We start from the raw sequence: 13625 nt of genomic DNA on the forward strand, positions 1-13625 counted from the left end.
CGAGCTCGTCCTGCATGGGAATTGGAAATAGCTAGTTTTTGTTGGTTCGTTTGGTTTTCATACGCGTATACTTGTTCATTCTAGAACGGCTTTTTTTTTTTTTTTTTTTTTTTTTTTTTTTTTTTTTTTTTTTTTTTTTTTTTTTTTTTTTTTTTTTTACTAGGATAATTGGAAAGGTTTTGCGAAAAACACTTGGGCGTACTCATGGCATGATGTTATACAATAAAGACTGTCAAATGTAATTTGGTGTAGCAAAAATTCCTAAGGTAAATAAATAAGTATTTGTTATTTTGCGTAATTATGTGCCATTGCAGTAGTTTGAGTTAAAATGTAGAGTGGCTGCACACTTTTCTGGTCATTGGAAAACACCGTAAAAGTCTCGAAAAGACGTTTCAAGTCATTCAAAGACACAAAAAGACTTTTCGAGGTCTCTGAGAGATTTTAAAGTTACCCAAGACTTTTAATGACTGTGGACTCTCCCAAAGTCTTTCAAAGACCGAAAACATTTCGGACTTATCATCGAGCCCCTCTGTTAAACCCAGATGGTCGTCCTCGGAACGAAACATCAAATATTAAATAAAAAAAAAAAAAAAAAAAAAAAAAAAAAAAATCGAAGAAAAGCTACGGTTACAAAAAAAAAAAGCTCGAGTAAGACGAAACCAATTATATTCTTGTTCTCGTATTGAAAAAAAGTGAAACAACCGCACGGAAACAAGTGAAAAAACGAAAAAGAAAAGAAAGGACCCGCGAGTTTCTCGTTCTCCGCAACGAGGACCGAATCCTGGCGCACAACGAAATAACGAGGTGTAACGTAACGCTCACCGGCTGCTATACACCGTCTCTGTATATTTATGTATACACGTGGGTACCCACGTTACGGCCAAAGCCAGAAAAGTCCCACAAACGCGAGTTTTGCGTCGAAAAAAATTCCTCGACACCACACATACCGCTTTTTGCTCCCCTCCTTTTGTTTTAACGACCACGTTGTTGTTCCCACGCGCACGTGATGGCTCAGGAACAATAATCAACGGAAAAAAAAAAAAAAAACACGCGACGTAGGCGACACAAGTACACACAAAGGACTCACCATCGAGATGCAGGTAGCTGGCGTTCTTGTAGAAGTTGGTGACGATGGGCTTGATGTTGTCGAAGGTGATGGTGCGCAGCTCGTTCTCCCTGACGTCGAGCAGATTGATGGACGTGGCGCCGGCAAGGAAGTCAGGCTCGAGCTGGACGAGCTTGTTCTCGCTGAGCCTGAGCTTCTTGAGGCTCCTCAAGCCGTCGAAGGCGTAGTTGGCGATGCTGGTGATCCTGTTCTGGTCGAGGTCGAGCTCCTGGAGCTCCGGCATCTCGATGAAGCTGCGCTCGGCCAGCTTGGCGATCTGGTTGTTGCGCAGGTCGAGGCGCTCGAGCATACGCAGATCCTGGAAACTCGCGGGGTTGATCGTCGAGATTTTGTTGTTGTTCAGCTCGAGCTCTTGCAGGGAGGGCAGGTGCGAGAAGGCCTTCTCGTGCAAGGTCGACACGTTGTTGTGGTTCACGAAGAGCTTCTGCAGCTTCGGCACGTCGTAGAAGATGTCCCTGTTCGAGGACAAGGTTTTCTTTCTTATACCATTCGTAACTCATAAAGAAGGGGTGACTTTTTCGTGCTTGCCATACAAAGAAAACAATTGACTCGTTGTGCACAATAACCATCATCCACCTCTTTGGAAACGAGACGAAAGAAAATATTCGATTTCATTTAAAAAAAAAAGAAGGAAAAAAGATCACGATTGTACAATTGAGTGTATAGTTTCAAGGGGCGTGTACAAATGTGAAAAAAAAAAAAAAAAAAAAAAGGCAATACCTGTTGAGCTCGACAATGTTGTTGTCGTCGAGATTGAGGACGGTGAGGTTCCTCAAGCTCTCGAAGGAGTGCCACTTGAGGACGTTGATGTTGTTCTTGCTGAGATTGATGGTGGATATGCTGGGCAGGGCGGCAAAGGCCTGGTTCTCAATGGCATCGAGCTTCGCGTGCTGGAAGCTTATGGTGTTGAGGCTCTTGAGCTGTCGCAGCAGAGCCGTGGGTATGTACGTGAAGCTGCCGTCGTTCCTCACGACGAAGCTCAACTTGCGTATGTACATCTGGGAGTTGAAGTGCGCCCATATCGGATTGGCCAGCTCGAGCCGATTGAAGATCAAGCAGTTGACGTCCTCGGCGCTCGCCAGCTTGTTGTCGTTGCAGTAGCAGTAAAGCGGCGTCTCCTCCTGCTCTATGTCGCACACGTTTATGTCCTTGTGCTCGACGATTCGGCTGTCCTTGGAGGCCTTGACCCGCCTCGCGCGCGTCTTTAGCACCACGGACTCGCCCAAGCCCACCGACAATGCCAAGACCAGTAGGCCCAGCAGCAGCAACCGCGGACTCTGCCCCCGTGTACTCATTGTCGCGCTGAAACATATACGAGGACGAGCGATTCTTTAGTATATATAAACTTTTTCATTTTTTTTTTCTTTTTTTTTTTTTTTTTTCATTTCAACAAAATAATAATACATGCAACTTGTGTAGATGTAGAGCGCGTGTTTATTTTCGTCCACTACTTAATGGATGGGACTCCACGCTCGAGTTGTACACCGAGACGGACCGTGTGGAAATCGGTTCCGGTGAAAACTGGTTTTTTTTTTTTATCAACTTTTCGGTCGTCCAATTTCCATCTCACTCTCCAGTAAACCGAAAAACACATCCCAAATAAGCTTCACCACCCGAAAAAAAAGAAAAAAAAAAAAAAAATTGGATTACACTTTTTTTTTTTTTTTAAACAAGGCCCTCGCGAGGGATGTGTCGCTCGACCAGTGTAGCCCTCCGCGAGGCGCTGTCACTTTCGCGTCGCAAGTAGGTATACACATCGACGCCGCGCGCCTCGTGAGTCAGTGACCCCGCATCACAATGCAAAAGGAGAAAGAGCTCTCTCTCTCGGCGGGACATAGGAGGGAAAAAAAAAAAAAAAAAACCCCCGGCAAGGGTGTACAGAAGGAGCGCCTCTCCCGGATCATCTCGGAAAATTTTTCTTCCAGTCTGGTCAGCACGACGCTGCGTGCCTATACATACACGACGATGCGAGTGTGCTCCACTGGGCTAGAAAACGCTGTCGTGGGGTGTACACGTAGCGTCTCCCAAGGGTATGATAGGGAGGAAAAAAAAAAAAAAGACCAACCCGATGTGCATCGCAAGACTGGTTGTTACGGCGTACACGTGGAGGAGCGCTGATACTTGAAAGGAGATTGGATGGTTGGCTTGCTACGTCGCGCGTAGGTGTGAAGAGCGTAAAAGTTGATCGAAGCTTGTGGTATGTTTTTTTTTTTTCTTTTTTTTTCTTTTTGATCCGTATATCAATCAATGTCCCATTTGCGGATGGACAAACCAAGAATATAAGCTCGTTTCATGGCACCGAGGTAAACAACACACTGACTCGTGTAGTACTTTTCCGGATACAAGCGAGGCATCGATGGAACGGTGGGTGGGAAACTTGAGTTATAAATAGCTAATGTGCCGATACGCTCTCGAGAGTACAGCTGGCACTTTGTGGCTACGTATACGGGGGAGGGAAAGGAATTCATTAGGGAGTAACGAAGTGGGGTCGCGTTAATTAAAGACGATCGTTTACTCGCGTGGCTCAACCATACCGCCCTGATGATGATGAATTTGGAATTTCCGGGCACGGTGGGAGGGGTTACTTGGACGACAAAGTGGCATCTGATGCACACACGCACACAGGTAAAAGTGGGGTTTTGAAAATAAATACGACATTTTTTTTGGCGCTGGTGGAAAAACCGTGCACAAAAGTCGCGCCTTTTTGACAAATTCAGCCACTCGTTTTCAATACGAAGACGATGGTGGTATCAAAGTGTCAGTGCAGAAAGAAGGCGGGAGGAGTGGGATGTGAGAAAAAAGGCTCGTCGGGGAGGAGGGGCGAGAAGCTCGAAAAGAAGAGCGGCCTTTTTGCCGAAAAAAAAAAAGAAGGAGGAGGAAGAACGAAGGACAGCTCGCAAGCTTTGCCGAGCTTTGAAAAATTATCCCCTCAAGTGGAAGGACTTGCATACGTATGATACGAGTATGTGCTCCCTCGCTCGAGAGAAGGAGCTTCTTCTTCTTTTTTTTATTTTTTATTTTGTTCACTTGTTACGTTGTCGCGTTCACGCCACGCGAGCAAACGGACGGATACTTTGATCGGGTTGCGCGGTGAGAGTAAAAAACAATAGCGCGGCGCAGGAGTCCTTTGAGATGTAACACGTGGAAGGGGGACGTTACAAAAAAAAAAAAAAAAACAAGGTTCGTGTGAGGACTTGCGAGATTTTCATCGTAACGATGCAAGAGTTGAAAAAAAAAAAAAAGATCCAATCGAATGAGCATCTCTCGCCCCCGATTAAGATGTTTTTGCGCACCTGACTCTTTCCCCCTGAGCTCAAGATCAATTGTACCGCTACCTTTTTTTTCACTTGTTCAATTTTTCCGTTTCGACGCACTATCTAGTACGACACAAGCTGCAGCATCGCTCGGATAGCTTTTTAAGAACACCCATATCATACTGTGACTTTTACGCGTGTGGGTTTTATACTATTGCAGGTGTGCCTCGTGCAAAGCGCATTGGTTACTTGTTGACGAATATCAGTGGTATCGTTGGTATTCCATTCTCATCGTGCACATCCAATTATTGTACTCTGCCCTTTGACTCATGGTATGGCTTCATTTTTTTTTTTTTTTCAATTTGATTAAGAATAAAAACCATACAAGTTACACATTTGATCAATTTTCCAACGAATGAACAATCTCAGCACCGAGTAAATAATAACGTGGCGAAATCCAAATTAAAAAGCTAACAGACACGAGGGAAGCCTTGGTAAACAAACCAAAAGGCAAAATATCCCATAATCACGCAAGCCAGGTGGGTTGATAAACTCCATCTTATCGCGCATACTTATTCCCCATACAAACGTGCGGCCCTCTCCTGTATACTCGAATAAACGCCACACTGCCCCGAGAGTTTGCCAGTGTGTGCTCGCTCATGCGAGAAGTCACCTCCACCACCGGCGTTTGTTTGCCCCGTGCTTTGGACCCCGTGTATTTGCGAGCCATTAAAACTTTATCCAAGACAGGGGGTGCGCGTGCATATTAAATGCTGGAGGATCACAAAGAGGCGGGGAGGGGGAAAAAAGGACATTGGTTGTACCGCGATTCATTCAAAGTTGCCCGATATACAAAGTTTTGAGTTTTTTTTTCCCCCTCCCCGGGGCCAAGTTTTTTTCTTTGAAGGGCAAAGGACCCATTGGTCGGTGCTCCTCGAATGAAGTTCTTCGTGGTTCCTGGGTACGGGTAATGGCGGAACGCGTCCACTGCCGCGTGGTTCGTTATACTTGGGCGCACTTTGTAAAAGATCCTTTGTGGTTCTTTTTTTTTTTTTTGAAATTTTGTTTTTTTATGTTACTTTTTCCCTTGGCCCAGGGGAGTTTCGAGGCGGCTTACAACTAGTTGGTGCGAGTTACACTCGGGTATTGGAAGATTTAACGAATCGGCCACCTCAACTGAACAAACCGGAGAGTCGGATGAGTGGGGCAATGAAAACTTACGACTCGAGTCGATAGAGGGAAAAATTAAAAAATAGAGCCTAGATTGTCTAGAGCCACGTTCAATCGTCACTTCATACCTTACTATTGTATCTACTGATCACGAGAATCGTTGGTTTACTTCCGGGCCACTGTGACTTCTCTGTCCCGCCAGTCGACGACTAACGGTCCACGTCACCTTTTATCAAACTCTCGGCTCGAGGTATTCGGATAAATCGACGCCGAAGAACAATAATTTGATCAGCGGCCCTTGGAGCGCCCGGAGATCGGTATACGTCCCCCCTCCCTGCTCTGCCAAACTTTTTAATGAAAATTCCTTCAAAATATCTCGAGCTCTGTTGTCTCTGTCTGCCCTCCTCTCCGTCTCTCCGGCCGGAAAATGCCCGTTAATTTCGGAGCTGGGACACAATCGATATTAGCACCGAGAGGGAGAGAGAGTCACGGAAGTCGGGGCTATTTTCGTCATACTTTAGGAGCTTTCGGAGATGAAAGTTTTCTCCTACTTCGGCCGGTTGGAGGGGAGACGGAGGTGATTGAAAAAAGGGCTCGCTAAAAAAAAAAAATGAAAAAAAATTCACTGCGGATGATTTAATTCCATCCAACTCCCTGGGCACCCGGGCTTCGGAAGTGGATAAAAAGGATAAACAAAGTCGAGTTGGTCATTGTTATAACGGCTAGATCCTAAATTCCCTTCTCGTTACGTGGCAAAAGCTCCCAACTCAGACAGCCGGAGATGCCTATCGGCTCGAAATAATCGCGCTCAGTCACTCCCATACGAGAGGAGGAACGTTGTGTACGTATATACACAAACCGGCTGGTGCGCATTTCTGATAAGGTTCTAATTAAGGAGACTTATTGGCGGCAGTCTGGCTCCTTGAAGCTCCTCGACGAGGCAGCGAGAGAGTGAGCTAATCTACGCTGGCGACGCACGAAATGCATGCAAAAGCAGCCACAGAGAGAGAGAGAAGAGGGTGGGAGAGGACGAAGGCGCGAGCGCGTGCTTTAGCGCTCTTCTAAAATTTATGTTACGTAATGTGCCGAGTTAGTGTTTACGAGGGATTATCGTAGGTTTTCGGTATCACGTTTTCCTTTCTCTCGCCACTCAGGGTGTGGAGATAAGAAAGAGGCTTTTAAATCGTCCCTACCATCATCACTAGCTCCGTTGTCCTTTTCTCATCTTCCTAATAAGCAGCTCTATATTTATTTTGTAGGTACATCAGCGATCCAGTACGTCCATAACGAGATGTCGCTTGTTTTCACTAAATTGTAGTCGGAAAGATCCATGGAGTATTTAATTTATATAATGAGCACGTTCATGGTAAATACTTTTTTTTTTTTTTTGTATCATATATGATGGGGGCCCGAAATTCTGGTTATGCTGCGTGATAAAGCTTGCGAATTTCAAAGTGCACCGCGTGCAGTCGAGCTTTTTGAAGTGCCCTCCACCGAGCAACTATGTGTGTGTCACTACAAGGCTACTGTTACACGTCTACAGAGGACCCGCTCTCCCGAGGGCTTTCAAGCGTTTCATTTTGCCCTTTTTTTTTTTCGCCAGTCGATATTTTATTCCCACTGGAGGAGGCTTCCTGTTTCCGAGTAATTACCACTTGGCTATTTGCCCCGCGCAATGAAAGCTTGTTGTCATTTTCAGCTACGCTCACGATCACTAGTCCATTTAACCCCGTCCCGTACATTTTGCAGGAGTTAACAAACGCACTACTTTGGATGATTGTTTGTACATTTTTCGTGCACCCAATCATTTACAAACATACGCTTTGAAATAGACGATAACCAGAAATAAGTTTCCAAAGTCACGTCAATAGAAATGTGGGGACGAAAACTAAGACTCGTACAGGTGGATGGCAGGTGATGAAGAGATAAAATTAAAAATACAAAAAAAAAAGCAAGTTAGCTCGAGCAAAGAGTACAACATTTACGGAATTAAGAGTGTCAGGATCTAATTATCCAACCACTTTACTTTTAGATCAAAGAGCTTATTTTTAATTAAAGAGCTTTTTAACCACAGATGGAGTAAAACGAAAGTAAAAATTTTTGCGATGGTTGAGTAGTACGTAGGAGCCAACTTGGTGCAAAGAGCTTAAACTTTGCCAGTAAGTATAAACATTTGTATGTACAAGAGAGGCCGAATAATTTGAAGGGGATGAACATCCTTTACCTCTTCCCAAGACCAGTTTCAATTGTACGCAGTTGAAACAGCCCCATCATCCGGGACCAGCTCTGCACGACCTTCCCTGTAGTCGTATAATTTACCATCTTTTAATACATTTTTTTTTTTTTTTTTTTTCACGTTGGAAGACTTTGACATGCTCGACAATTACCTCGCGTTGGTTAAATTCAATTAGTAGGAGAGGACGACGCTTTCGTCTCCCCTTAGTAACGGGGGGGCATTTACTTGGCCACCTTCTTCATGCACACACGGCACCGATATCGTTTTATCGGACGCCAAACTGGCTCTTTTAACTATTTCAACTCATACATATACATATACATACCAGCAATGCTCTAGCCAAGATAGAGAGAGAGAGAGAGGTATATTGTTGATAGGGGGAGGGGGAGAAAAATTTAGGGTCCAGGTATGCGCGCTTTGAATTTCAAATTGTTGTCCCACATGTGCGGAGTTTTCGTTGCGATACACTTGGGGGCTGATCGGTTTATTTACCCTCGAGTTTTATTTTTGGGGAGGAATACCTACCGAATAAACGGACCAAGTATACATATACCCTTTTACGGGTCCAATGGAATACTCATACGTACCCTGGAACAATTTCCGTCGCAGCAAACATTACATATGATACATTACCCCCTGTAAACCGATAGACTGTTGACCTTTCGTAATGAATACAGTATGCCGTAGATCACCGCAGCAAGCACCGAGCGGGACATGTGTTATTACGTGTGTATATTAGTGGTATAAAAGGGGGGTAGTCCGGTATGGAAACCCAAGGAAAGAAAAATCGCGGTGCGGAGGACGAACAGCGCGCGGAAAGGCAAACACACACACACGGGGGTGGCGGTGGTGGTGGTGGTATATGGTATACGTGCAACGTAATCACTGCACAGCCAGCTATAGTTGTATATACATAGGCGAGCAAACATAGCGGGTCCAAGGCAGATAAGGGGGTGAAATCCTTTCGAGCTGGGCCGGGAGACTCTCGCTGTCACACCCTGTGTACGTCCGTCTCGTGCCTCCCGACACTTTAATCCCTCCGAGGTAAGGTACGATTATCACGTTTGTGCGTGAGTGTGTACGTATACGTACTAGTGGGGGGTAGGGGGTAAGGGTGGGCGCTGAGCACGCGAGCGAAAAATGTATGTGCACAAGATGGCTTTTGGCCCTACTCCGTAGAGAGAGAGAGAGAGAGAGAGGGGGGAAAATATAACGAGGTATAACGAGCGGTCTTGCTTGACTCTGGCAAAGGGGGAGGGAGGGAGGCTTGCATGGGAATACGGGGGAGAAGTGGAAGCGGAAGCGATGAGCTCCGCCGGGGCTTTGAGTTATGGCCACGATGTACCGTACGGTAGTTGTCTGGGTATAATGTGGGCCGTCCCGGCTTTTGAGGGATTTGTTGTGGATTTTAGGTTTTTCGGAGGAAAGTACACATCTCTGTATTGCTTGCTTCCGTTGATGGATTAGTTTTTCTTTTTTCTTTTTCGCTCATCCAACTCGTTGTTTCTTCCGAGTGCTATTATTTGTTCTCATGGAGCTTCGTGATTGCTCTTTGATAACATTTTTCTTACAACGTTCACTCTGTGCTAAATCAAAAATATACACTATCTCTTTGTACAGCCAAATGATCAGTATACGTTTATGGCGTGAAATGTGTCAAATAGGCAATTCCACGTCAGATTGGTCCAATGTATTTTCCTCACTTTATTATAATTAATATGCTGTCGATTCGATACACCTCTGATATAAACGGTTACTTTTATTTACAATAATAATTACAATCATTGAACAGCATTGGGTAAATCAAAGCGCGGACGAAACGAGGGGCAAGAGGGGCAAGTGGCCGGGGAAAAAAAGAAAGTCGACGAATCGCTAAACAGAGGGAGGAAAAAAAAGCACAAAGAGCACAGTCGAGGAAATAAGCGAGGGCGAGTATACATACAAGAGCACAGATGTAATTCGCGTTTGGGGGGGTGAGTTAGCGTGTGCAGAGCATAATTCGCGATAACTCGCCAACACGCGCGCCCACCGCGGCTTGATTCATATTATATACACATGCCCCGACATGCCCCCCCCCCCGATTTCCTCCCACCCCCTCATCAGAGTGGATTACATTACTTTTAATTGCTCCTTTTTTTCTATACGGGCCCCTCTACGCATTCAACCCTATACGTGTTGTTGTGTGTTCTACCCTTGATTTTTTTTTTTTTTTTTTTCCCTCCCAACCCCTCAAGTGCGGCCTGATTGAGTAACGAGGCTCTCTCATGCGTCGTGACATCTCACTCCGTCGTCAACGAGCGCCACGAGCTTTTTTTCCCTCCCTTTTTTCACCTGCACAACCCACGGTTGTTGCAGAAGGGGGATGATCGACTGGGCCGATAAGGCACTTTAATGCCACGGGGCTTTTTTTTTCATAGGCACTCGTAAAAATATTTTTCTCGGTTCTCTTCGGGCATAGGAAATGTATACACTTGTACAAAGAAGCCTCTTAATTGGCCAACTCCTATCCGTCCACGGTGACCATTGTTCTGCAGGTTAGAGTGTAATAAATAATGCACGGGCCAACAAGGGCCGCCAAAAACAAGCGAACTTGGTCCACGGGAGCTGTCGACAAAGTTGCATCGGTTCTCGTCAGCGTCGCATCTCTCGTGTCCGAAACTCTGGCTCCCCGTCATATTGTATACGCCCCAATGAAAGAGCCATCAACGAGCATATATATACGTATACATGTCCAAAGAGCCGGACGGGGGTTCCACCTGTTCATGGCCAAAACTCTGTCGAGTCGAAGGAGAGCCCGAGAGAAGTTATTGGCCGCGACGGCGACATCTGGTGCAATTATACCTCGTCGCTTGGCAGCCCCCGCGAACAACTTTCGCCGCTGGAACGACCGGCGGATCGTTTGAAGCTTTTTCGCGTACACGTGAAATTTAAACCACCCCCGGTTGGGGGGAGTAATCGAAATCCGTGGCGCAACTGAAACACACACATCGAGCGGTGCACCTGCAATCAGAGCTTTCGCCGAGGAATCCTTCTCTTTCAATTTAACTTGACTTGAGGGGGAAGAAGGAAAAAAAAAAAAAAAAAAAAGGGAGGAGAAACCTGGTAGATTCCACGAGCCAAGATACATACGCGAGTCCACACACGCGTGCGTTTCTTCAAAGTAAGAAGTTTCTCGTTAGCGGGAGGGGGGTGGTATTACGTTTCGGCTTTTATCCGCGGAGTAGTTGCTCGGCGGCTTCTTTTTTTTCAAAGTTTTCTTGCCCGGCGAGATTTCTTGCCCTTTTGTTGAGTTTACCGGCCGATACGGAATTACGAACTTTGAATCTTTGAGTTGCGGGGATAATGAGCGCCACGATGCCTTTTTTTCCTTTCTTTCGGGACTTGTGTTGGAGGAGTCGTGCTGTAGGGTGTACTGCGAAAATTTAATTACCACGAAAATGGGAAACCTGCTTGCAAATTATCTTACTTTTTTCACGTAGCAATTGAAAAATAAATAAAAAAACGTAGTCCATTCGTTGGCACTTGTATCTATTATTTCATCTATTTTATTTTTAAAATGAATACTACGTGCAATAAATAACGATACCATTTGTTAATTTTATGAAAAGAATAGCCTCTTGACCTGCACTTGATTTTATTCCCTTTAATACAATCATTGTTTTATAAAAGTGTATAATTAATTACGGGCCAGGCAATATACTTTATTAGAAGGTAAATATGAATAAAGTCAACTAAAACATTTTTTTTTTGTAATGATTATAAAAAAAGTTGAGACAAAAAAGGCTTTGTTGATTAAAAATCTGTCGAGGGAATCCCGAGACATCACTGGTTACAAAAATACGAAAATTTTTACCAAAGAATATGTTACCTAGATACGTGTGATTTTACGTCCACAACGAAGTTTCCTCCATAAGAAAGCAAATATAAAAAATATGTATGTATAAAAATGGGTCACTTGGACACGGCGATCGTTCGAGAGGTGATTTATACAACACGTACTTAGCATGATGACGATGGGTGATTTTGATCAGTCACGAGGAAACAGCCGTGTTTTCCGACGATTGATTTAGCGGGCATCAGTTGTTTGTTTTCGTTGTAGATAATTTCACGTCCGTTTGAGCTTCGGATCGACCAATCATCATTAGCCGAAACCATACGGCTCGCCAAGCATTATAAACCCCCCGAATTTGATTTCAGACGCGTGTGTTTTCACCCCTCGATTTTTCAACCCCATAATATGTACCCGTTCGCATCGATACACCTCCTCTATACAGTTGTTGCATTATTTCGAACGCCCCCTTTTCCGAGGAATCCACCATATCCGATACATCATTCCGATGAACCCTTTTATTTTCACGAAGGAATAAAAAAAAAAAAATGTACATGTAGAGCGCATCAACCCCGCGATAAAAAGGCAATCAAAGGCTCTGCTATTAAAACCACCCACGTCTCAACGCTACAAATCTCCGCATCAGCCCCTTCTGGTCTTGGCAATTTTCTGATTAATACGCAATCATCAGTCCCACCCCCACCGGCCCACGTGATACCCGTCCCCCCAAATGCCGAGAGAGCACGTAATACATGTACAAGGGCCGCTGCGAGGAGTAATTACCCAGAGTGCAGTTGGCGATTTCTCGGGGAAACCGCTCTTCGTCTTACCCCCAACTTGCGGGGGATTGGCGTGAATTTTACTCTTTAGCTCTGGCGTCTTTTCACCTTTGCCCTGCAGCAGCTTTGGGTGTTAACGCGACGACCATCTTGGCTACAGTTGGACGATTTTCTCGGGTTATTCAAGTGGGTGTTTGAAACGATACACGTTATGGGCGCTTGATTTGCTTATTTGCTGGAATCGACGTCGGCGCCTCGTTACGTTTTCGCGAAAAAAAGAAAAAAGAAAAAAAAAAGAGTTCAGGGGGCCATTAAAGGTAAAAACGCCCATTAAAGCAGACCTGGAAAGGGCAGCTGTCGAGATAAGCCCGGGACGTTTTCTCCTCTTCGCAATGAGCGTCGAGCAAAGGGGGGGGGAGGAGACGAAAGGAGGTCTTACTTTGGACGTAACTGTCGACGTTGCTGCATGTATATATAAAAGCTGGATCTCCTAATTGTCCCGTCGTCGACGGGCTCGGACCATTTGTTCGAGATAATGCACTCGGGTCTCTTGCAGTTTCCTTTTTTTTTAACAGATCGGATATTCACGATATTCTGTTGACGATTTAACGAAAATCCGAGTATCAAGAGAGTACAGGACGTCGTTTTCCGAGTTTTCCGAAACATTCCAAAGAAAAGTCCAATATTTGTCTCCGCCAAAACTATTTTCGGGGCACAGTTTCCACGGGGGAAGAAGTGTCTCGATCAGCATAAATAATTGCCCGGTACAAGGAAAAGTCTCGACTGCCATTTTCGGTAATTCCCCAGCCCTCGAACAGCAGCTGTTCCACGTGTACTTGGAGAATCGGTGTACGGAAGAAAAGTCCTACGGGCGACGAAAGTTATATATACGTGCAGAGGTCGGGGGAGGAAAAAGACAAATAAAACACAGGCAGGGCTGGACGAGGCTCTTGCCGTCCTTCGGCAAATTGCAAGACAATCCCCCGGCTCTTCGCGCCAGACGCCCACTTTCGCGAAAAGTTCAATAATACCCCGGTGAAGGAGGACGAGAAGTGGAGGGAGGTTGGGCTATCGTGTCATTCTTACTATTGTTTTTAAGTCCAATATCGCTCGCAATTATTGTCCGCGGAATTGAATTTCGAGTCGCGAGACGGCTTAAGGCCCCCCCCCCCCCGAGATTTTTCATCCAGCGGGTTGGTTCAGTGTTTCATCGAGTTGTTCATCGGGAGGG

General features: G+C 45.3%; 1 protein-coding gene across 1 annotated transcript in view; it reads right to left on the minus strand.

Moving 5' to 3' along the window:
• The window catches only part of Con (leucine rich repeat protein connectin), a 193673-nt gene that overhangs the window by 68251 nt on the left and 111797 nt on the right, over positions 1–13625 (minus strand). Inside the window, exons 3-4 of the mRNA XM_023390008.2 lie at positions 1847–2428; positions 1088–1581 (exon numbers count right to left, since the gene is read on the minus strand). Of these exons, the coding sequence (XP_023245776.2) occupies positions 1088–1581; positions 1847–2421 (1069 nt within the window). The 5' untranslated portion in view covers positions 2422–2428. The remainder of the gene's footprint in view (positions 1–1087; positions 1582–1846; positions 2429–13625) is intronic.

Source organism: Copidosoma floridanum, unplaced genomic scaffold, assembly GCF_036245765.1.
Source record: "Copidosoma floridanum isolate Cflo_tuat_1 unplaced genomic scaffold, Cflo_Japanese_pri ptg000021l, whole genome shotgun sequence".
NCBI classification, from domain to species: domain Eukaryota; kingdom Metazoa; phylum Arthropoda; class Insecta; order Hymenoptera; family Encyrtidae; genus Copidosoma; species Copidosoma floridanum.